The sequence below is a fragment of the Balaenoptera acutorostrata genome, chromosome X (genome assembly GCF_949987535.1).
Source record: "Balaenoptera acutorostrata chromosome X, mBalAcu1.1, whole genome shotgun sequence".
NCBI lineage: Eukaryota > Metazoa > Chordata > Mammalia > Artiodactyla > Balaenopteridae > Balaenoptera > Balaenoptera acutorostrata.
In genome coordinates, this window is record NC_080085.1 from 29,115,501 (window position 1) to 29,142,610 (window position 27,110).

Here is a 27,110-nt window from a genome sequence, read left to right on the forward strand (position 1 = left end):
CTACACAACATCCCTTTTCTTCTCTATGTCCTAATAGAACCTGCTTTGATTCAGGAATCACCCTGTTCCATTTGGCTATATGATTCAAGGATGGCTGACTTTTGACTGGTTTAAGCCAGTCATGGTAGTATGTTCTGTTTCCCCTTATTGGTTTAGGCATGAGGATGTGAGGTAATCCTGTCCAATAAAATACAAGAGAAATATGCTAGGGAGCTTCCTGGAAATGCTTCCTCATTCTTAAAAGAGGTATACATTTAGATTATGATATACATGTATTAATCTATATATGGTTTCAACAACTGAGTAGCTTCTGGGGAGAAAATTAAAATTGTTCTCAACTTTCCAATTTGCACCAGTTTCAGCAGGATCAAAGTTTTAAAAAGAGAACTAGAAGAAACCATGGGAGAATCTTTTTTAAGCACCCTTTCAATAGCAGTCATTTATAAACATGACCTCCCCTGCCAACAAAAAGTCATCAAAGATTAAAGAATTTCAAACAACATAAAATAACATTCTGAATGGAGAAAAACACCACAAATTCAAAAGACAAGTAGCAAACTGAAAATTATTTGTATTCCATGTCACAAAAAATGGCTAATGCATTTAATATATAAATAAGTCCTGCAAACTGATAAGAACAGATATTATTCTAATTGATAAAAATTGGGAAACATGACAATTTCCCAGAAAAAGAAATCCTACTTGTTCTTAAACACATGTAAAGATGCTCAGTCTCTCTCACAGTGAGAAAAACTGCAAATACTTGAAATTTCACTCACACTCACACACACACACACACACACACATAAGGGGTGGCAAGGATGAGAATACTTAATTTTAATTGACTTTTATCCTTTTTATTTTTCAATCATATTCAGGCATATCCTGCAGCAAAAAAAAAAGTTAAATAAAATTGATATATAGAACTTTTGCTGAGACTACTTCCTTCAATTTATCATTCAACTCCTGAAACATGCCATTTAGTGTGAGGTAGAGGATCCTTGTGCAGATGTGAGAGGGTGTGCAGGTTGGTATGTATGCATGAAAGAGAGAAAGAGCAAGAGGCAAGAAGAAGGAGGAGGAAGTAAAATAATTGAACAGCATAATTTAAAGACATGCTCTAAGGCAAGATCCGGATGTAAGGGGGATTGTATAAAGGAAGAGGGTCATAGATAAGATTGACAAGGTTTGCCAGGTTAGATAAAGTTGAAAACCACACTAACAGACAGAAAGGAAAAGGTGCTAGAAATAATCCACAGTAGCAATGGGTAGGAATTAAGAACCAATCAGGCACGAGGGAGTTCAGGGAGGAGTCACACATGGCTAGATGGGTTCAAGCCTGGGTGAGAATAAATGTCAGAAGAGACACTTGGCCCCATGGGCCAAGATGAGGTCAGCTTTAAATATGTTGAACTTGAGGTTATGGTAAGACATCTGTACATGGAAACTACTAGCCAGTAGGCAGATGAAAATTGTAGAACTGGACCATTTCAGGGGTAGGGCCGAAACGCTGAGAAGCATGAATTGTGTCTGAACAGACATAAACATTGAGGGCATGAGCACACTTTGTATGATGGGCACTTCCTTTTGTTCTAGTTTGTGAGCATCTAAATGTCATTTTTAGCTCTACAGTGTTATCCACTGTATCTCCATCTAACCATATACTTTATAAATATTTGTCATCTAAAATATATAAAGATAACTCTGTTTTTCTTAACTTCAATTTTAATTATTTTGAAAAGACCCATAAGTATGTTTTTTCTATTTTTCCCCTTTATTATTAGAAGAGCCAATTTTACGGTTAGTGTGTAATTACTACTTTCGCAATGTTTTACAGATTTTTATAATATGGAGGCTGTTTCTCTGTAGTGTTTCTACATACTTTATGCTTAGTATCTGTATTTTAAATGTTCAATTGCTTATCTCACAAATGCACAAATAATTATTTACCTGTCCTACTGGTGACAGGCAGACTCCCAGGAGGTAGACAGTTATTGTTCATCAGGCAAAGAGGAAGAAGAGAAAGATTTTTCTTCCCAAATGCTTTCCAGCATTTATAAGTATTAGAAGACTAAGGATAATGGTGATGAAAAAGGAAGAGAGCCTCTGGCTGATCTGGCTGGGAGTTTCAAATAGCGAAGCATCAAAACTCTACTGGAAGTCATGACGCCTGCTTCGAGTCCCAGTTCTGCCAGTTACTTGCTGCTTACACAAAACCTTCACTCCACTAAAATTCCTCCTACGTTAAAATGAGCCTAATAAGATCATTCCACAGGTTTATTGCACTGGTCAAATGAGATATGTATTCAAAAGGCTTTTTAAAACTGCAAATGTTAGATAAAGAAGAGAGGTGCTTCTTTTTTGCTCTGGCAAGGTTGAGAGGGACGTGATTCCCTTTTATTCTTATAAAATTATAAGAGTATAGGCAACGTATGGATAACTTTCCAAAGCCTGATTCCTTTACTTTGTGAGCTTCTTAGAGAGCAGAAGACATTATTTGGGGCTCAAAATGTTTATTGAATGAATGTGGGCATCTGTGCCCTAAGCTGTGCAAGGAACACAAAGATCTGCCTTTATAGGCAGAAATATAGGTATATCCTTATTTGTTTCTTTATTTTTCTTCCACGTTGTTTCCAGCATAAGGGTAGTTTCACAATTTCTCTAGAAGAAGGATGAGGCTCATGTGCAGTTAACACAAGAGGAAGGGAACAACCTGATAGTTCAGGGCACCTTGGAAAAGCCATGTGATACCAGTCTTATTGTTAGCTGACAGGTAATGGACGCCCTCCTAATATCTGCATCCCAAGGTATTAGACAGTAGCAGCCAGAAAAACACCCCCTCAAAGATGTCCGTGTCCTAATCCCTGGAACATATGAATATGTTACATTATATGGCAATGAAGAATTAAGGTTGCAGATGAAATTAAGTTTGCTGATCAGCTAGCCTTAAGATAGACAGTTTCCTATGTTACCCAGGTAGGCCCTATGTATTCAGGAATCCTTAAAAGTGGAAGAGAGAGGCAGAAGAGTAGGTCAAAGGGATGTGATAAGAAAGACTCAACTTGCCCTTGTTATCTTTGAAGATGTCAGGGGTCATGAGCCAGGGAATGTGGACAGCCTTTAAAAGCTGGAAAAGACAAGGAAATGTAATCTCCCTTAGAGCCTCCAGAAGGAAAGCAGTCCTGCTGACACCTTTTTATAGCCCAGTGAGAACCATGATGAACTTCTAAACCATAATAAATGATAATACAGTTGTGTTGTTTTAAGCCAATAAATTTGTGATTATTTGTTACAGCCACAAGAAAACTAATATATCGATTCATAATCAGAAGAGTGGCTTCATCCAAGAGATATAGGCTTTTGTCCACATGAACATAAACGATTCAGTGTAGGTTTATTACGTGTCACAATGCAGTTAGCCCCTCACTTTCATTCTCTCTTGAACCCACCCCAATCAGCAACACCTCCAAAAAAACACACTCCACCGAAATTGCTCTTATCAAAGCAAATATCAGCTAGAGTGAGCATATAACTTATTGGCCAAAATGGGACAGAGAGTGAATAGAGGTGTTTAGACAGCGAACAGAGGTGCTATTAGTAAATCCACTGTGATAACTGCTATATGTCAAGATTTCCCAGGTGGCTTATCCCACTGACATCTCACTGGTTAATTTTCAACACTAATGTTACTTGAACTAATCAGCAATACTTAATGCTGTTAAACACTCTTCTCTCCCTGAAACACTTTCTCCTCCTGGCTTCTACAATACCACACACTCCCCCTTTTCATCTCCTCTTTCTAGCAATCCTTTTTATCCCATTTGCTGATTCCTTCTCATCTCTAAGCCTTAGGTGATCTCATCCAGGTGACTTTTTTTCTTAGGTGATCTCAGCCAGGTCAATGAATTTAAATACTATATCTATGCTGTTGATGACTTCTAAATTACTTATCCTCAACTCTGATCTTAGAACCCCAGCTTTATGTATATTCAAGTCTCATAAGCATCTCAAGATTAATATGTTCAATGTGATACACTGCATTAACAAAATAAAGTTTAAAACTCATATGATCATCTCAGTAGATGCAGAAAAAGAATTTGACAAAATTCAATATCCACTCATGATAAAAACTCACCACAAAGTGGGTACAGAAGGAATGTACCTCAACATAATAAAGACCGTATATGACAAGCCCAGAGCTAAATATTTTCTCCCATTCTGTAGGCTGCCTTTTCATTTTATTGATGGTTTCCTTTGCCGTACAGAAGCTTTTTAGTTTGATGTAGTCTCACTTCTTTATTTTTGCTTTTGTTGCCTTTGGCTGTGGTGTCAGATCCAAAACATCATTGGCAAGACCGATGTCAAGGAGCTTACAGACTATGTTTTATTCTGGCAGTTTTATGGTTCCACGTGTTACATTCAAGTCTTTTATCCACTTTGAGTTGATTTTTGTGTGTAGTGTAAGATAGTAGTCTAGTTTCATTCTTTTGCACATGCCTGTCTAGTTTTCCCAGCATCACGTAATGAAGAGACTGTCCTTTCCTCCTTGTATATTCTCAGCTCCTTTGTTGTAAATTAACTGACCATATATATATGGGTTTATTTCTGTTAAAATGTCCATATACCTAAAGCAATCAAGAGATTCAATGCAATCCCTATCAAAATTCCAACCGCATTTTTCATGAAAATAGAACAATCAATCCACAAAAGACACCAAATAGCCAAAGCAATCTTGAGAAAGAACAAAACTGGAGACATCAAGCTCCCTGATTTCAATTTATATTACAAAACTATAGTAATCAAAACAGCATGGTATTGGCATAAAAAACAGACACATAGATCAATGAAAGAGAATAGTGAGCCCAGAAATAAACCCAATCCCTATCAAAATTCCAATCTCATTTTCACAGAAATAGAACAAACAATCCTCAAATTTGTATAGAACCACAAAAGACCCAGAATAGCCAAAGCTATTTGCAAGTCATATATCTGATAAGGGATTAATATCCAAAATATATAAACAACTCATATAACTCAATAGCAAAAAAACCAAACAATCCATTTAAAAAATGGGCATAGGATCTGAACAGACAGTTTTTCAAAGAAGTCATAGGCAACAGGCACATGAAAAGATGCTCAACATCACTATTCATCAGGAAATGCAAATCAAAGCACAATGAGATATCACCTCACACCTGTTAGAATGGCTATTATCAAAAAGACAAAAAATAACAAGTGTTGGTGAGGCTATGGAAAAAAGAGAACCCTCGTGCACTGTTATTGTGAATTGAACTTGGTGCAGTCACTATGGAAAACAGTATGGAGGTTCCTCAAAAAATTAAAAATAGAACTACCATATAATGCAGCAATTCCTCTTCCAGGTATTTAGCCAAAGAAAACAAAATATTACCTCAAAAAAGAGGTTTGCATCACCATGTGCACTGCAGCATTATTCACAATAGCCAAGAAATGGAAACAATCTAAGTGTACATCGATGGATGAATGCATAGAGAAAAATGTGACACACAGACACACTCACATACATACATACATACACACACAATGGAATATTATTCAGCCATAAAAAAGAATGAAATCTTGTTATTTGCAACAACAAGGAGGGACCTTGTGGGCATTCTGCTAAATGAAATAAGTCAACAAGAGAAATACCATATGATCTCACTGATAAGTGGAATCATAGATACAGAAAACAAATTGGTGGTTGCCAGAGGCAGGGGGTATGGGGTGGGCAAAATGGGTGAAGGGGGTCAAAAGGTACCAACTTCCAGTTAAAAAATAAATAAGTCATGGGGACGTAATTTACAGCATGGCAACTATGGTTAATGATACCGTATTGCATATTTGAAAGTTGTTAAGAAGGTAAATTTTAAAAGTTCTCATCCCAAGGAAAAAAAATTCTGTAACTATGTATGGTGATAGAGGTTAACTAGACTTACTATGGTGATCATTTTACAACATATACAAATATAGAATCATTATGTTGTACACCTGAAATTAATATGTCAGTTATACTTCAACTTTAAAAAAAAAAGTTTAAGAGATTAACATGTTCAAAACTGAGCTTCTAACCTTACTCCCAAACCTGCTCCTCCTATAGTCTATTCTATTTTGGTTGGCGGAAACTCCATTCTTCCTATTGTTTAAACAAAAACCTTGCAGTAATCCTTGGTTTCTCGAATTCTTTCATAACTCACACACACTATATCATATGGAGCATGCTCTTGATGAAATGGTGGCCTCCAATTCTGCTACTAGGTATGCCATCCCAGAGAGCATGAAACACAAAGGCTCACCAATGAAATTAATATGTTCAAATCCCAACATTTATTAAATCATTTTAAAGCATATGGAGAGACGCAAGATGAAACAGATGGAAGGTGTAATGCAATTAGGATAAGGTCAAACAGAAGAACCACCACGCTATTTAAATCTTGGGTTATACAATATCCATACGTTTTGCTGTATCAGCCTTCCCTGTTGATGGTGTGGTGGACAGAACCAGAGGTGAGATTTGAGCAAGGCACATTCTTAGGACAGAATGTACCTAAGATGGGGCTTCCCTGGTGGCGCAGTGGTTGAGAATCTGCCTGCCAATGCAGGGGACACGGGTTCGAGCCCTGGTCTGGGAAGATCCCACATGCCGCGGAGCAACTGGGCCTGTGAGCCACAATTACTGAGCCTGCGTGTCGGGAGCCTGTGCTCCGCAACAAGAGAGGCCGCAATAGTGAGAGGCCCGCGCACCACGATGAAGAGTGGCCCCCCACTTGCCGCAACTAGAGAAAGCCCTCACACAGAAACGAAGACCCAACACAGCCAAAAATAAATAAATAAAAATTGTATAACTTTAAAAAAAAAAAAAAAGAGTGTACCTAAGATGACCACATACACTTGCTCTACTGGAAAGATGCAGGGGCAAGTATAGCTGACCTATAGCTGTAGCTCATCAGTTAGTCTGCTAAACAGTTATAGGATTTATTTGCATTTTTTACGTAGAGCACTTGGGAGGCCATAAGACATACTGAGTATAATTAATCGGTGGCCAATTTAGGAATGATGAAGCTGCCAGCCCAGAGGTGATATCATCATACCTTATTATTTGGTCTTTTCATCTCTTTCCATCCATAAACAATATTCTTGTATATTTCACTATTTATTCCATCTATTTTTAACATGTGTAATAGGTCAAGTTACTATCTAAAGCTGACACACATTTTGACCTCTGCCTATGTCTCACAAGTTATTTGCTCCTCACCAGCTAAATTTAACACATAGGTTTCACTTATATTTCATAAGCTATTATTGAATAGTTTATTTACACTCCAAGTTTAATGCCTCTTGGAAGTATCATCTATCATCTTTGTTTTCTTATGACAGTTAAATATTCTCAAAAAATACAGCTAACACGTGTTCCACATAGAATTGGCAAACCCTGTAGGTTATCCAAAACATATCCAGAATTCAATTACTATGCATCATTCTCACTGATAGAACCATTATGAAAAACAATATGGACATTTCTCAAAAATTAAAAAATAGAACTACCATATGATCCAGCAATTCCACTTCTCAGTACACATCCAAAGGAAATTGAAAACAGTATCCCAAAGACACATCTGCACTCCCATGTTCATTGCAGCATTATTCACAATAGCCAAAATATGAAAACAAACCTAAATGTTGGCCAATGGATGAATGAATAAAGAAAATGTGGTGTGTGTGTGTGTGTATGTATACACACAAACACATATATATACAATAAAATACTATTCAGCCTTAAAAAGGAAGGAAATTCTGGCATTTGAGACAACATGGATGAACCTGGAGGACATCATGCTAAGTGAAATAAGCTAGATACAGAAAGACAAATATTGCATGATCTCATTATCTCATTATATGTTGAATCTTTAAAAAAAAAAAAAGCCAAACTCATAGAAACAGAGTAGAATGGTGGTTCAATAGGAGCTGGAAGGAGGGAGTCATGGGGAGTTATTTTTTTAATGGATACAGAGTTTCCATTTTGCAAGATGAAAAGAATTCTGGAGATAGATGGTGGTAATGGCTAGACAATTTTATGAATGTACTGAATACCACTGAACTGTACACTTACATATGGTTAAAACGTTGACTTTTACATTATGTGTATTTGACCACAATAAAAAAAATGGGGGGGAAAAAAGAAAAATAATCCAAATCCAAGCCTCTGTCCTATCCTGCCTGGATTACTGCAATAACATTCTAACTAGTCTCCTTGTTTCCATCCTTATTCCTTTGGTCTGTTCTCCACAAAGCAGCCATGTTGAAATAATGTGAGTTTATGTCATTCCTCCAATAGCTTTCTACCTCATTGGTAATAAAAACCTAAGTCTTCACCATTACTTACAAAACCCTATGTGATCTGGTCCACTACTACAGTTCAGACACCATCTCCTAGCACTCTGCCCCTAACCTGTACCTTTCCTTGAATAGTCCAAATAAATATCCTCACAACTCAGGGTTTTTGTACTATCTGTGTTTCTTCCTCATGGGTTTATCTTCCCAAAGGTACCCATACCTCTTTCCAGTCTTTACTCAATATTTACTTTCTTAATGAATCCTTCTCTGACCACCCAAACTGATATTTTTTTTTTAATTAATTTATTTATTTATTTTTGGCTATGTTGGGTCTTCGTTTCTGTGCGAGGGCTCTCTCCAGTTGCGGCGAGCGGGGGCCACTCTTCATCGCGGTGCGCGGGCCTCTCACTATCGCGGCCTCTCTTGTTGCGGGGCACAGGCTCCAGACGCGCAGGCTCAGTAGTTGTGGCTCACGGGCCTAGTCGCTCCGCGGCATGTGGGATCTTCCCAGACCAGGGCTCGAACCCATGTCCCTGGCATTGGCAGGCAGATTCTCAACCACTGTGCCACTAGGGAAGCCCCCAAACTGATATTTTAACTTTTCTCCACCATGTACTGCATATTCCACCTTCCTCTTTTATTTATTTTTTCTTTTTAGCATTTACTATTGTACTTACTACTAAATTTTACTTTACTTAATGCATGTTATTTTCATATTATTTGAAATGTTATTTTACTTATTTAGAGTTGTTCATACTATGACTCTCCCATGAGCACATGTCCTCCATTAAGGCAGGAATTATTTTGTGTATTTGTTTACTAATGTGTCTTTTGATCCTATAATAATACCTGGCACATAGTAGGTGATTAATAAATAAGTGTAAAATGATTACATAAATTAATATTACTCCATGTGTGAAAATCATAGTAGAGAAAATTCAGTGGTAGTTAGTATAATTAACATGGGCTTGGAGTCAGATAAATCTGAACTTAAATTCAGGCTCTGTCACTTATTGGTTAGGCCTTGAAATTTGGATTAAATTGGCCAATTTGAAAAGGAGATATAAGTCATTCTAGGCTGAGAGAACCATAAAAGCTAAGAAAAGAAATTGCTTGGCACTTGTGCAGGAGAGAAAGTGACTTAATTTGGTTGGAGTAAAGAAAACATAAAATAGATTAGTGTGAAATAAGCATGAAAATATAAATTGTTAATAGATCATGGAGCTTACTGATGAAATTTGGGAGAGTGGAGTTATTATAAAGGCAAAAGGAAGTGAAGAAAGTTTTGTGAATTATGTTATTAAAGCTGTTAATAAGAAAATCTAACATGATTTAGAGAGGACTAAGCTAAAAAGAATGATATTGATTGCAAAGCTATTTCTGTAATCTAGAAGACATGTAGTGAGAGCCTGAATCAGAGGGCATTTATGAATACTGAGGGAACATAACTTAATGGAGAAATGCTGTGAAGAAAGAATTGACAATGCTTATCTCATTATTGAATAGCAGATCACTACAGAGGCAAAAGAGTATGTCACATATTTAAGTCTCAAAAACTGTTGAATAACGTCCCCATTTACATAACAAAAAGGACTACAAACAGGTTTGTGAGCAATGAAACAAGGTTCACTTCAGGACATAGGAGGTTTGAGAAATCAGTGGACGTCAAGGTATAGATACATACCAAAGAGTTGAAAATGAGGCTGTAACTCAAGAGAGATTGGAAGTGGTGAAAACATAAATACAATGATCATGGGCATACAGCTTCAAGTCAAGAGATTAAATCATATTGACAACAGAGAGCATATACAAAAAAGAAGGTCAAAGGATCTCACATGAGACTCATGCTAAGAGAGTTGGAAGAGGAGGAAGAGCCAGATAATGAAAGAGACACAGGACAGTTAGAGGTGGAGAAGGAGCTGGTAAGTCTAGAGGCTATAGGAAAAGTACTTCAGTGACGGTACAAAGCCTGAGCGGTGATAAAAGACATTGGATTTGGTGACCAAGTATAATTATTTGCTGAATAAATAAACAAACGTATAAAGCACAGACTACAAAAAATGGTCAGTGAAAGAAAATGTCACATAATAGTACATTAACAAGATAAAACGGAGTGGTGTGTTTGGACAGAGGAGGTGTGCCTACAGGAGTTTTGGCTAGGATGAGGTGCCAGGAGAAAGAGAGAAATGGAAAGTGAAAAAGATATTGGGGATGTTTGATATTACATTAGGAGTAGAATGAGAGGCATGGTCCAAGTCATAAAAATAGGAATTCAGTGTAACTATAAAAAGGATGCCCTCCATTGAAGAATGGGTGGTAGTTAAGTGATACAATGAAGGAAAAGTTAGGGTTCACACCAGAGAGTATTGCTTCTTGGTAAATTATGAGAAAAACTGATTTATAGGCAGAGATCCTGAGATAGGTCAGATTACTTCACCTCAACACGTTCACAAACTGCAATGACTATAAATCAGATTTTCTAAGTTGGGACAGATGGGGATACTTAATGTTTCTAAGATACTGGGAACTTTTACAATAATTTAGGCATTTTATGTTTCCCATAGGGAACAGTCACTCACATGGCTCTCTCTTCTGTTATGGAAAACTGCACCCTTACTAATAGACCACCAAGTAAACACTTGAATGAAACCCTCTAATGGAACCCAATCTGGCCGATCATTAGAAGTGGATCAGATATAACCTGTAGGGGACAGTACAGGCTCAGCCCCTCTGAGAAACTCTTTAGAAAAAATTTTCTCAGTAAATAGTTAAGACACAAATTTATCAAACCTAACTATGTGTAACACCATCTTCTGATGTGCTTCCTTTAGAAACAGGCAGGATATATCATTCCTCACCAATTGTGATTCATGTTTCTTCTTTTCTAAAGGATAACAACAGGTTTATTTCAATGGCTTATGTTAAGTTAAAACAGATATGTGAACTGCTCAATATTTTATGATATATTACATATTTTGTAATATTTAGACAAAGGGAGAGTGAACAAATACAGTCTAGAAAAATTAAGTCCATTTATAATTACTTCATTAAGGAGTCATACCTGAACAATGCCTTAATGAGATGGTAATGAGGTAAAAATGTGCTGCCAGAATAGGCACTGGAGAAAACCTTCTGGAAAAGGCAGCTCAATAAAGTGAAAATAAGAGGGGAAAATACTCCTCTCTTTGTCTTGGCTGAGACTTCTTTATTTTAGGAGGTACAACACCTATTAAGTCTTGGAAGTTTCAATTGGAGGATGGTGATTTAAAAAAAAAAAAGCCTAAAGAATCGGGGAGAGTCAGGAGGGTGGGAGGGGGAGGGAGAGGGAGGAGGAGAAAGGAAAGGGTGGGTACACTTAAACTTAAAATGGAGATAAAAATAGTACCTCCCACCTCTAAGAGTCATTATAAGGATTTTATTAGTTCATATAATGTATACACATAGCATATAGTTAACACTCAGTAATGTGTGGCAGAATTCTTTTTATTTACTGATAATGAAGAAACTGATTAGGTTTTTTGTTCAAGACTATACAACTTTGTGAAAATGTGGATGGGAATTTAATTGAAGATGAGGCTGAGTCACATAATCATTCTCACTCATCTCCTTTGTTCAACTTTGCAAGAAAACTAGCCAAGGATAAAGGGCATAACTATGCCCTGAAATATGTTCCCCTGGGGGAAGCTTTCAGTGTTAAAATTTTTCACGCATCAATTAACTGTGCCAAATAAATCACTAATTAAATACAACCACTATCTTAAAAAAAAATCGAGGAGTCTCCAAAAATGTATACTTTTCTCCAATGGGATCAAGACGATAATTTCTAAATTCCCATTCATTGTGTAGCATTGAGAAAAGTCACTTCTGCAAGAACTCTTCAAATTGCTCTTCTAAGCAAAAGAAATGAGATTTTCTTTTAAAAGGAAATTTTAGCAAATCCAGCAATTCTAGCACATGTCATTCCCATGCTCTAACATATACAAGGCTATAATTTCTTGTATTTTTAGGTTTTCTACAACACTGCAATAATGATGGAAAACGCTACTGAGAAGATTCATTATGTGGAAAATATTGAATGGTGCATAGACTCTGACCTGGTTTGAGTGTGGCTTTCTTGTATAAATACTACAGAGCCTGCTATCAAGTTTAAATTGGCAAAATTAAAATCTATCATATGAAGAAGCTTACAGTTATATTTTTCTTAAATAGAATATAAATACATACTTATACAGTGAAAATATAATAAGGGCAATATAGAGAGTATATATTTCCTTTAGGTATCAGATATCTAGAAAAATCTCCCCAAGTAACGTGACTAGTAAATTTCATCCATTTTCCCATTCTTTTAAATGACCTCTCTTTAATGAGCTTTGTGTTTTGGTTGGTAGCCTTTATAAAAACTAATCTTGCAGGTAATTATATAATGAAAGTACAAATCACTATTATAAGAATCCCCATTCATGAAGAATCAACATACGTTAAACCTAGAGAGGTCTCAATAACAAAACAGCATCATGTGAAGTATCTAATACAACTGAGAACAATGAAACGGCTCCTGATGGTGGAGAAAAAAAAGGCACTGCAAAATTCAAACAAACAAAAACCATGTTAGGTTATCTTGGGTGAAGAAGTTCTTTGGTTTAGAGAACAGAGAGTAAATGTTGACAGACCTGTGAAGGAAATGGGCTCCGTGTGGGGTCAGAGGTGGTGACATAAGCAGCCTGTGTGTAGGCATAGCTCTTGAACCGAGGCTTAGGAGAGGAAGGAGTTCGTTCATAGCCCTGTGCTAGACTGACTGTGATCTGCAGAAGGGTTCGGGGGAGGGGGACAGAGAGGAGGAGGAGACATGATAAGTAACCCTGGAAGGACTGCTTTCCAACACACTAGAAAAAACGAATGTTAAATGGAAACAGTGAGATGAAAAATTTAATCCTAAATATATATAAGTGATATTAGAAACTGGTACACTCCAAGAATTGTGGTGCTCAATGTCACGTTGGAGAACAGGTAGTCAGGGAAGAGAGGAGGATGGGATTTAACCATAAAGATTCCATCCTGACACCCCTCCAGCACTAATATGGGATGCTGCTCTTCAAACTGGCAAAAACAAGCAACCCAAAGCAATTTTCTCTGAACCCAAAGTAAACAAAACCAGAATTCATCACGTCAATACCTTGGAAAGGACTGAAGCTTTCATAAGCTAAATATAGAATTAGCTCAGTAGAGTGAGAAAATTAGGTCTGAGAGCTTTCCACGCCTTCAGCAGAAATTTTGCTAAAGGTTTTTTCATCATTGTTTGTATCAAAGAAAGTTAAGAAAAAAAACACCCTAAATATACACCGTTGGGAAGAAGAACAGAAGAATCCCACTGGATTCTGTACAATAATATCATAAAAGTCTTTATCATATGTATTCTCTATTTAATTTTTATTTAAACTATTTTAAACTAATTTTATCTTATCAAAAATATTACCCTGAGTATGCAAAATTTGTTACTACATCAGCAAGTTGCCACTAAAAATAAGAAAACATTATTAAACAGAGTACTTGCCTCTGCTCTTGGTCTAGTTCTTCGCTTTTTGCTCTAGTTGATGGAAAGTTTAATGTGTATATGAGTCTATCTTTTATTTTATTTCACTTTACACAATGGAAATGCAATGTATTCTGTGTCCCATATTCCTATAACATGGTGCATATCAATAGCAGAGTATTTTAACAATGTGCCTTGAAAACAACATTATTGCCCATGATATCAGATGAGATTTAGGTTTACAGAGTCCTCTCCCTCTCTCTCCCTCTCTCTCTCTCCCAATACTCACACACAAAGACACACAGACACACACACACACACACACACACACAAAGCTATATATACATATATTTTTGTACGTGTGTGTGTGAATATATACACATATATATATACTATGCTATATATATACATATATGTGTATCCATCCACAGACAATATAGATATGTGTGTATGATATCTAAAAATCCATATAAAACAGAAAATATCATTGATATTAGCTATTCTTTCGATCTTTTACCTGTTGAGAATAGTGCATTTGATGATGTAATTGAAAATGTTCTTCTCTAGTAACTTTTGATGGCCTTGGCAACATCTCCACCTCCTGGATGGCTTCGATGCTCACTTGTTGAGGCAAAACTTGGAAGAGTGATGTGACGTACATTAAGATGGACTTCTTATCTGGATAAGTGGTGGCAACATCTGTAAGCACATTAACACCACACATCAATTTTCGGTTTCTATATTTGAGTGTCTAAAAGGGGAATGAACAAATCAATGTTACAGGAAGAAGACAGATTAATGAGCACTCGATTGTCCATGAATGTCCTCCAGAGACTAATTAGAACATGATAATCAGGCCTAAAATGTCCTTCCAATTTGGCAGACCAATGAGATGAGCACTAAAGTTAATTTCTTTTCCTTGTTCACATAAAAACTTCATTCCACAATACTTCTTCCTAAGTCAAATTGCCAAACCAGCCCATCTAAGAGAGTGGTTTTCATTAGATAAGAAACAAAAATAAAAGATTGCATCTTCCTTTCCATGGAAAGTTATAATAGCATGTCAATTAAAATGGTGCACTGGTAATTAAACAATTACATCAAAGAGCTTAATGCCCTGGCTTCCAGTAAAGAAAGCTTGCACCTCCTAATCAAATTTTTGCTGGTGATTAAGCATGTAAAGAGCAAAATAATGTCTCTGTGTTGAAATGAACCGTGTATTTCTACAATCAAAATAAAATAAAACAACTATATACCATAAGCATAATGATTTGTAATATTCCTTAACTATATTAAAAATATTTCTTTACATTATGGTGCATCTGTTAAAGTCAGATGTCACTTTCCTTCTTAGACATTAGAGATAAATTTAAAAGTCCTTCACATAAAGTTGATCTGACATTATGTCCTTTGCCACATCTAGGGAATGAAAGAAACCCAGCATTTAAAGTCAATAATAATTCGTAATAACACATATAATAAGTGGCAGCTCCTTCAAAAGCTTCTTTTGCTACTTGGCATTACAATTTACCCACTGTGCTCATTCCAGGGAACCAAATGCAAAAACAATCCTTTATGTGAAGAGTACCATTAATCCCAGAAGTGTTAAAACATAAATCCTGGCAGGAGGCCAAGACAACTTAGCAGCAATGTGCCAGGCATTTTTCTTGCCATAAATTTATCCTAGCTCAGCTAGCATTAAAAGATCTGTTTTTAAGTTAAATATGTATATTCTGGTCAGGTGTTCTGTTTGTAAGTTAAAAAGACAAGAGTCAAATTTCAAGTTCACAAGCATAAAAGGAGGTTGAACAGGTCACTTAACTCCATTCCTTCGCAAGTCACAGGAACATGATTAATCAGAACAACTATTTTTAAAGTATTTTTAAAAAGAGTTACAGAGAAGCAAAAAGTTAGCTAATGTTCCTTAGTCTGCTTCTATCCATGGTATAATACAGTCCTTCTTAACTTTTAATGTGCATATGAATCACCTGGGGATCTTTTTAAAATCAGAATCGGATTCAGTAGGTCGGGGTGGAGCGTGAGGCTCTGCATTTCCAGCAAGCTGCCAGGTGATGATGAAGCTGCTGACTTGAAGACCATACTTTGAGTAACAAGGGTCGAAAAAAATGACACAGAAGCACGCTCTTATATTACCTTCTGCTTCATTGCTTTGCTTACTTGTTTTCAAAAGATACTTATTGGACATTTAAATGCATAAGGCTTAAAGGTACAAAGTTATTGATATATAATACATATTCTCTGCTCCCTATTAAAATTTAATTATTAGCCAACAGATGGTGAAGATAATTTTTTGCAAATATTTTTTAGGAAAGAACTAAAGAATACCTTGTGTATAAGTACTGCCTTTCTAAAAAAAAAAAATCTTACTAACTTAGCTTTGAAATTCTAAAATCTACCTTTCATTTGATAATTGTTTTTCAAGTGTTCATTGTATGGCAGATACTATACTTCTTCACAATATGTTTTTGAAACTCTAGAATGTTTTCTTCCTTCTCACTAGTAACTAGTCAGTTTTATCTGTAATGAGCAAAATTTAGAATTCTGTTTATTTTTTAGTGCATTAAATAAAACCATGCTGTGAGAAAGGCACTGAATTTTAAAAGGTTGTCTGTGTAAATAAAAAGTTCCATGACTATTTACTGCTATATTAGACATGTGCATGTGTATGTCTGGCCTCAAATGCAAACCATGATCAAAATAAATAAAGGTAAAAATAGATCTAGCATTATTTCTATTGCCCCAAGCAAATGTCAAAAATTGTAGCATATTTTATCTACATAAAACATCTTTTGGATGAACGTGAATATTCATAAATATCAATCACTACAATCACTATTTGATCAAACTACTGACATTTTTGCCCCAATCTATTACCATCCCACCTCAGAAGTTGTACAGGATTCAGCTGTACCAGTAGGTAGAATCCAGTATTCCTTTTTGTTTTTACAAAAAGTAACTTAGATATTCTAAAATATGTTGAATTCCTTCCAAATATATTTACTAAAGACCTATTAAATTTTAAATATTTTAATAGATTATCCAGGAGATTAACAAGATAGAGAATCCATGGATTCTGCTTACAGTTTGGAATAATAAAATAAATAAGAAGAACAAAATAATTGCACTGCTAAAGAGAATTTAAAATGTGTTCCTCTAATGGCACAGCCAGTGCTTTAATATGTTCAGAAAAAGGAAGAAAGTATACATTACTGGAGGATCAGAAAATTCTTTATGAATAGAAAACTGAAATAAATTTGTATAGGGTTTCATTAGGGGAAAACCTAATGAAATGGAGAAAGGTATTCTAGGCAATAGAAAAGCATGAGTAAAAGTGCAGAGGTAGGGACAGATTAGACATGTTCCGGGAAGAGCGCCTTTGGGTGTCTTAGCCACAGAGTTGAGAACAGTGATTAATAGGAAAAAATGGGAAGCTTGTATGTGGAACACTAAGGGATCATCAATAGCAAAGTAGTCAATTTGGCCTTAGTTCAATAGGTTGGAGAGTAACTAACTACTTTTGATCAAGACTGTGACACCATTAAAATTTTTGTAAAGTAAAACCATTAAGTGCAGAATGGAATGAAGGAGAAAAAAACTAGAGGCAAGTAGGAGGCTGGGACCCAATCCAGATAGGAGGCGTCAGAGAATTAAAATAGTCTGTGTAATGAAAACAAGGGGATGCATAATAGAAATTCTAAGACATCCCCAAAATAACTTCATTCAATTTCAAATCATTTACTCCACAGTCTTTGCAAATGCCTATATACAAAATCCTGTCCTAAGTCCCGGAGGGACAAAGATTAATAAACTGAAAATGAAATGGAGGAAGGAGGATTGAAGGAGGAAACTGCTTGTTCTGTAGCCATGGTAACAAGTAGCCACCAACACAAGTTTCAATCTCATTTAATCAATTAGCAATTACCTGTCTACATGGTCTTGATCATGCTGCTGCAAGCCAACCAACATCAACCCCTCCCTTCTGAAAGTCTGCCAATCAGAAGTGGACTTGCTCCAATGAACAAAATTCTGAATGCAAACCAATTAACAGTGGTCTCACCTGAGTAACCAACCATGCTTCTAAAGGTGACATCAACCTACTCCGAAGTCTGAATGTTCATAAATCTCTTGACCCCTGGGTTTCCCCCTCAAACCTAAGAATTTGAGGAAGGTGAGAATGATGGGATGTGATTTCCTTATTTTTTATTATTATAAGACATTAAAATATACAAATTCAAAGAAGTGGGTGAACCCCCAAAATAAGAACTTAAAATTATATGAAAGTTATCCTTGCACTAAAAACCCTATTATATAATGGGTTGATTGCCACAAAAGTTCAAGTTAATTATTTCTAATCCAATCTTTGAAACCAGTTAAGGATGGAAATGTTGAGAACTCATAATACTGCCAGAAAATGTTATTTTATGAACAATAACACTGATTCTGATGAGTGTTTCTATTGTCACCAGAATTTTGATACTGAGGGCTATAATGGAACAAATAAACCATTTAGGGAAATTGCATATTTTTCAAAGAAATTGAAGCCCACAGCAGTTTGATGGCAAGTTCAAAAGCTAGTTCAAGTCAGAATTAGAACCCAGTCAGTGCATCATACTTCTCAGTACCTTACCTTCATATTTTCAGAGAATGCTATCTTAGTGCATTTGAAAACCAAGTATCTCAAAGTCATTATCTAAATGATGACTCTGTGATCCATGTGGTTCCATTACCAAACATCACCTACACTCTCCATAGTAGTAGTGATTTCTATTTCTAATAAGTGAAGTATAACAAGAGTAAATACACATAAAAATGCAATTTCAGCAGTAATCAAAGAAATGCAAATTAAATAAAGATGGTAGTGTTTAATTATACTCCACTGCCTATCAAATTATCAAAGAATGACAAAAGGATAACAATCAATACTGCAGAAGTGTCAACAATTTGGCCAAACTCCTACTTTGCTGGAAGAGTATCAGTTGGTTCCAACGTTACGAAAAATATTTTGGCTATATCTAAAAACAATCCTATTCAATGACCCAGTAATTTTCCTTCTAGGAATCCACCACAAGGAAAAAATCAGAAATTTAAAAGAAGATTTATATAAACAATGTGAAATTTAAGCCCTCTTTACAATTAGAAAAGAAATATTTATCACACAAAAAAGAAAAAAATTCAGACCATTCCAAATTGCTTGACAGAAAACTAAAATTAGAAATAATCAAATATATAATTGTACGAGGACATACTGGGCCCTGAACCAAGATGGCGGAGTAGAAGGACGTGCTCGCACTCGCTCTTGCGAGAGCACCAGAATCACAACTACCTGCTGGACAACAACCGACAGGAAGACACTGGAACTCACCAAAAAAGATACCCTATATCCAAAGCCAAAGGAGAAGCCACAATGAGATGGTAGGAGGGGCGCAATCACAGTAAAATCAAATCCCATAACTGCTGGGTGGGTGACTCACAGACTGGAGAACACTTATACCACAGAAGTTCACCCACTGGAGTGAAGGTTCTGAGCCCCACGTCACGCTTCCCAACCTGAGGGTCCGGCAACGGGAGGAGGAATTCCTAGAGAATCAGACTTTGAAGGCTAGTGGGACGTGACTGCAGGACTTCGACAGGACTGGGGGAAACAGAGACTCCACTCTTGGAGGGCACACACAAAGTAGTGTAGGCATCAAGACCCAGAGGAAGGAGTAGTGACCCCAGGGGAGACTGAACCAGACCTACCTGCTAGTGTTGGAGTGTCTCCTGCAGAGGCGGGGGGCAGCTGTGGCTCACCTCAGGGACAAGGACACTGACAGCAGAAGTTCTGGGAAGTACTCCTTGTTATGAGCCCTCCTGGAGTCCACCATTAGCCCCACCAAAGAGCCTGCAGGCTCCAGTGCTGGGTCACCTCAGGCCAAACAACCAACAGGGAGGGAACCCAGCCCCACCCATCAGCAGCCAAGCGGATTAAAGTTTTACTGAGCTCTGCCCACCAGAGCAACAGTCAGCTCTACCCACCACCAGTCCCTCCCATCAGGAAACTTCACAAGCCTCTTAGATACCCTCATCCACCAGAGGGCAGACAGCAGAAGCAAAATCAACTACAATCCTGCAGCTTGTGGAACAAAAACCACATTCACAGAAAGACAGACAAGATGAAAAGGCAGAGGGCTATGTACCAGATGAAGGAACAAGATAAAACGCCAGAAAAACAAGTAAATGATGTGGAGATAGGCAACTTTCCAGAAATAAGAATTTGGAATAATGATAGTGAAGATGATCCAGGACCTTGGAAAAAGAATGGAGGCAAAGATGGAGAAGATGCAAGAAATGTTTAACAAAGACCTAGAAGAATGGAAGAACAAACAAACAGAGATGAACAATACAATAACTGAAATGAAAACTACACTAGAAGGAATCAATAGCAGAATAAATGAGGCAGAAGAATGGATAAGTGACCTGGAAGACAGAACAGTGGAATTCACTGCTGCGGAACAGAATAAAGAAAAAAGAATGAAAAGAAATGAAGACAGCCTAAGAGACCTCTGGACAACATTAAACGCCACAACATTCGCATTATAGGTCTCCCAGAAGGAGAAGAGAGAGAGAAAGGACCAGAGAAAATATATGAAGGGATTATACTCGAAAACTTCCCTAACATGGGAAAGGAAATAGCCACCCAAGACCAGGAAGCGCAGAGAGTCCCATACAGGATAAACCCAACGAGAAACATGCCGAGACACATAGTAATCAAATTGGCAAAAAGTAAAGACAAAGAAAAATTACTGAAAGCAGCAAGGGAAAAATGACAAATAACACACAAGGGAACTCCCATAAGGTTAACAGCTGATTTCTCAGCAGAAACTCTACAAGCCAGAAGGGAGTGGCATGATATACTTAAAGTGATAAAAGGGAAGAACCTCCAACCAAGATTACTCTACCTGGCAAGGATCTCATTCAGATTCGATAGAGAAATCAAAAGCTTTACAGACAAGCAACAGCTAAGAGAATTCAGCACCACCAAACCAGCTTTACAACAAATGCTAAAGGAACTTCTCCAGGCAGGAAAAACAAGAGAAGAAAAGGACCTACAAAAACAAACCCAAAACAATTAAGAAAATGGTAATAGGAACATACATATCGATAATTACCTTAAACGTGAATGGATTAAATACTCCAACCAAAAGACACAGGCTTGCTGAATGGATACAAAAACAAGACCATATATATGCTGTCTACAAGAGACCCACTTCAGACCTAGGGACACATACAGACTGAAAGTGAGGGGATGGAAAAAGATATTCCATGCAAATGGAAATCAAAAGAAAGCTGGAGTAGCAATACTCATATCAGATAAAATAGAGTTTAAAATAAAGAATGTTACAAGAGACAAGGAAGGACACTACATAATGATCAAGGGATCAATACAAGAAGAAGATATAATAATTATAAATATATATGCACCCAACATAGGAGCACCTCAATACATAAGGCAACTGCTAACAGCTATAAAAGAGGAAATTGACAGTAACACAATAATAGTGGGGGACTTTAACACCTCACTTACACCAATGGACAGATCATCCAAAATGAACATAAATAAGGAAACAGAAGCTTTAAATGACACAATAGACTAGATAGGTTTAACTGATATTTATAGGACATTCCATCCAAAAACAGCAGATTACACTTTCTTCTCAAGTGAGCACGGAACTTTCTCCAGGATAGATCACATCTTGGGTCACAAATCAAGCCTCAGTAAAGTTAAGAAAATTGAAATCATATCAAGCATCTTTTCTGACCAAAACGCTATGAGATTAGAAATCGATTACAGGGGAAACAAATATAAAAAACACAAACACATGGAATCTAAACAATACGTTACTAAATAACCAAGAGATCACTGAAGAAATCAAAGAGGAAATCAAAAAATACCTAGAGACAAATGACAAGGAAAACACGACGTTCCAAAACCTATGGGATGCATCAAAAGCAGTTCTAAGAGGCAAGTTTATAGCAATACAATCGTACCTTAAGAAACAAGAAACATCTCAAATAAACAATCTGACCTTACACCTAAAGGAACTAGAGAAAGAAGGACAAACAAAACCCAAAGTTAGCAGAAGGAAAGAAATCATAAGGATCAGAGCAGAAATAAATGAAATAGAAACAAAGAAAACAATAGCAAAGATCAATAAAACTAAAAGCTGGTTCTTTGAGAAGATAAACAAAATTGATAAACCATTAGCCAGACTCATCAAGAAAAAGAGGGAGAGGACTCAAATCAATAAAATTAGAAATTAAAAAGAAGTTACAACAGACACCGCAGAAATACAAAGCATCCTAAGAGACTACTACAAGCAACTCTATGCCAATAAAATGGACAACCTGGAAGAAATGGACACATTCTTAGAAAGGTATAACCTTCCAAGACTGAACCAGGAAGAAATAGAAAATATGAATAGACCAGTCACAAGTAATGAAATTGAAACTGTGATTAAAAATCTTCCAACACACAAAAGCCCAGGACCAAATGGCTTCACAGGTGAATTCTATCAAACATTTAGAGAGGAGCTAACACCCATCCTTCTCAAACTCTTCCAAAAAATTTCAGAGGAAGGAACACTCCCAAACTCGTTCTATGAGGCCACCATCCCCCTGATACCAAAACCAGACTAAGATACTACAAAACAAGAAAATTACAGACCAATATCACTGATGAATATAGATGCAAAAATCCTCAACAAAATACTAGCAAACAGAACCTAACAACACATTAAAAGGATCATATACCATGATCAAGTGGGATTTATCCTAGGGATGCAAGGATTCTTCAATATACACAAATCAATCAAGGTGATACACCATATTAACAAATTGAAGAAGAAAAACCATATGATCATCTCAATAGATGCAGAAAAAGCTTTTGACAAAATTCAACACCCATTTATGATAAAAACTCTCCAGAAAGTGGGCACAGAGGGAACCTACCTCAACATAATAAAGGCCATATATGACAAACCCACAGCCAACATCGTTCTCAATGGTGAAAAACTGAAAACATTTCCTCTAAGATCAGGAACGAGACAAGCTTGTCCACTCTCACCACTATTATTCCACATAGTTTTGGAAGTTTTAGACACAGCAATCAGAGAAGAAAAAGAAATAAAAGGAATCCAAATCGGAAAAGAAGAAGTAAAACTGTCACTGTTTGCAGATGACATGATACTATACATAGAGAATCCTAAAGATGTCACCAGAAAACTACTAGAGCTAATCAATGAATTTGGTAAAGTTGCAGGATACAAAATTAATGCACAGAAATCTCTTGCATTCCTATATACTAATGATGAAAAATCTGAAAGAGAAATTAAGGAAACACTCCCATTTACCACTGCAACAAAAAGAATAAAATACCTAGGAATAAGCCTACCTAGGGAGACAAAAGACCTGTATGCAGAAAACTGTAAGACACTGATGAATGAAATTAAAGATGATACCAACAGACAGAGAGATACGCCATCTTCTTGGATTGGAAGAATCAATATTGTGAAAATGACTATACTACCCAAAGCAATCTACAGATTCAATGCAACCCCTATCAAATTACCAATGGCATTTTTTACGGAACTAGAACAAAAAATCTTAAAATTTGTATGGAGACACAAAAGACCCCGAATAGCCAAAGCAGTCTCGAGGGAAAAAAACAGAGCTGGAGGAATCAGACTCCCTGACTTCAGACTATACTACAAAGCTACAGTAATCAAGACAATATGGTACTGGCACAAAAACAGAAACATAGATCAGTGGAACAAGATAGAAAGCCCAGAGATGAACCCACACACCTATGGTCAACTAATCTATGACAAAGGAGGCAAGGATATACAATGGAGAAAAGACAGTCTCTTCAATAAGTGGTGTTGGGAAAACTGGACAGCTGCATGTAAAAGAATGAAATTAGAACACTCCCTAACATCATACACAAAAATAAACTCGAAATGGGTTAGAGACCTAAATGTAAGACAGGGCACTATAAAACTCTTAGAGGAAAACATAGGAAGAACACTCTTTGACAGAAATCACAGCAAGATCTTTTTTGATCCACCTCCTAGAGTAATGGAAATAAAAACAAAAATAAACAAATGGGACCTAATGAAACTTCAAAGCTTTTGCACAGCAAAGGAAACCATAAACAAGACGAAAAGACAACCCTCAGAATGGGAGAATATATTTGCAAACGAATCAATGGACAAAGGATTAATCTCCAAAATATATAAACACCTCACGCAGCTCAATATTAAAAAAACAAGCAACCCAATCCAAAAATGGGCAGACCTAAATAGACATTTCTACAAAGAAGACATACAGATGGCCAAGAAGCACATGATAAGCTGCTCAATAGCACTAATTATTAGGGAAATACAAGTCAAAACTACAATGAGGTATCACCTCACACCAGTTAGAATGGGCATCATCAGAAAATCTACAAACAACAAATGCTGGAGAGGGTGTGGAGAAAAGGGAACCCTCTTGCACTGTTGGTGGGAATGTAAATTGATACAGCCACTATGGAGAACAGTATGGAGGTTCCTGAAAAAACTAAAAATAGAATTACCAAACGATCCAGCAATCCCACTACTGGGCATATACCCAGAGAAAACCATAATTCAAAAAGACACATGCACCCCAATGTTCACTGCAGCACTATTTACAATAGCCAGGTCATGGAAGCACCCTAAATGCCCATTGACAGATGAATGCTTAAAGAACATGTGGTACATATATACAATGGAATATTACTCAGCCATAAAAAGGAACAAAATTGGGTCATTTGTTGAGACGTGGATGGATGTAGAGACTGTCATACAGAGTGAAGTAAGTCAGAAAGAGAAAAACAAATACCGTATATTAACGCATGTATGTGGAACCTAGAAAAATGGTACAGATGAACCGGTTTGCAGGGCAGAAGTTGAGACACACATGTAGAGAACAAACGTATGGACACCAAGGGGGGAAAGCCGCGGTGGGGTGCGGATGGTGGTGTGCTGTATTGGGCGATTGGGATTGACATGTATACACTGATGTGTATAAAATTGATGCCTAATAAGAACCTGCAGTATAAAAAAACAAACAAAACAACTAATAAAAAAAAATTTCAAAAAAAAAAAAAAAAGACTACATACTGGGGAATTCCCTGTAGGGCCAGTGGTTAGAACTCTGTGCTTCCACTGCAGGGGGCCCGGGTTCGATCCCTGGTCAGGGAACTAAGATCACACAATCCTGCTGCACAGCCAAATAAATAAATAAAAGACTACATACTGGATGGTTGGGTTTTTTTTGTTTATTTATTTATTTATTTTAATTTTGGCTGTGCTGGGTCTTTGTTGCAGCGCACGGGCTCAGTACTTGCCCCATGGCATGTGGAATCTTAGTTCCCCGACCAGGATCAAACCCACGTCCCCTGCACTGGAAGGCGGATCCTTAACCACTGGACCACCAGGGAAGTCCCTGGATGTTTCCATTTATATGACCATCTTGCAACGGCAAAACTATGGGACTGGAAAACTGTTCACTGGATGCCAGGGAGTGGGGGAAGGGCTGACTATGAATGAGTATGGGGGAATTTTTTGAAATGATGAAACTGTTCTGTATCCTGGTTGTTGTGGCAATTATACAATTGTATACATTTGTCAAAACTCACAGAACTGCACTCTAAAAAGGATGGATTTCACTCTGTATAAATAATATCTTAATTTTAAAAAAATGAGTAAAAAGAGCCCACTGTGTGGGAGAGGGACTTAAAAGCCAAAATGATATAAAAGTCAGCCAAAAAGCAAAAATGATACTTAAAAATTTTTAACAACTGAAGATGTCATTACTCAGATTAAAACATTTACAATGCCAAAAACTAGGATCTAACTATACTGGAAGACTAGAGAAAGGTGAAATGTGTGTTGGAGGTGGCAGTAAGTGTGCAGCTGTTATGAGAGCTAAATACTCATCTTTCATTGTAGGAATTCATTGGATAATGTTTAAATCTGAAAAATCAAGACAAAGTAGGATAAGCTTTCTATTTAGAACCATGGAGACAAAATCAAAGGCTTCAGCTAGAAAATTGGAAGCTGGAAAGACTCCCACCCTGGGTTGTGGGAATCGTGGGTGAAGAGGGTTGGGACAAAAGACAGCTAGTTTTTTGTTTCAAGTCTTAAAACTTTGACTCCTCGAACTATGTATATGCATATCTTTGATGACAATAAAACTTTTTAAAATGAAAATAATAATAATAATAATTGTATGTGAGTACTACAAAGCCATTCAAAATGTTGCTTTTGAAGAATATTTGATAATATATGAAAATAAATTCTTTATAAAGTAACGTCAAAGATAAGGAGATATAATTTCTATAGAATATAATAAAAAATTTTATGGAAAAGACTAGGGGAACATACTTTAAGACATTAGTGAAATGGGTATGCTGGTGGGATTGAAAATAATTTACTTTTTCTCTTTCATCCTATCTATATCTTCCACAATATTCCACACTCACTAATTTTATAATTAGATACTATATTCTATAATAAAAGTATCTGTAAAGATCAAAAAGAGACAATAAAATCAAAGTTGCACAAAGTTTTCTTTTAGTATGCCCTCATTCCCAAAAAGTCAATACGAATGAGTTTGTTAGGAAACTGGTGTTTTCAACAAAACCGTTCTTATCTTGGGCAATCAACCTCCAGAAAGTGTGATTAGCCTGCTGCCAGACACAACCTTGAAATACCTCTGGGAAATCTAAACAAGAGCCTCCACTGTCTAACGCTCAGGTCAGTTTTCTGTCCGGAGAAAGGCAGGAACTGAAATACTGGATTATAATGCATATCATGTGTAACCAGAAAGAAGCAGGATTTCAAAGATAAGAGATTTATAAACGTGCACTCACAAAGTTTGGTCAGCCTTTTAAGAGCTTTATAACAAAATTAAGAAGGATGCCATCTAGAAACCATGATCAGAATAAACCTGGATCAGTTCCTACAGAATTTGTATTAGGAACAAAACAATAAATAAATTCGCTGTAAGAAAAGGAGAATGGGTGAACTGCAAAGAAGAAACTTGTGGTCCCAAACCAGACATGTTGAGATAGCTCTAAATATGAAAATGTGAACACATATTTGTAAACACAATAAAAAATCCTGTGTTTGCTAAAATAACCAAA

General features: G+C 36.7%; 1 protein-coding gene across 1 annotated transcript in view; it reads right to left on the reverse strand.

Moving 5' to 3' along the window:
* Positions 1–27,110, reverse strand: part of DMD (dystrophin) — a 2,123,648-nt gene that overhangs the window by 1,587,035 nt on the left and 509,503 nt on the right. The window contains exons 8-9 of the mRNA XM_057539128.1: positions 14,400–14,581; positions 13,023–13,154 (exon numbers count right to left, since the gene is read on the reverse strand). Coding sequence (XP_057395111.1) covers positions 13,023–13,154; positions 14,400–14,581 — 314 coding nt within the window. The remainder of the gene's footprint in view (positions 1–13,022; positions 13,155–14,399; positions 14,582–27,110) is intronic.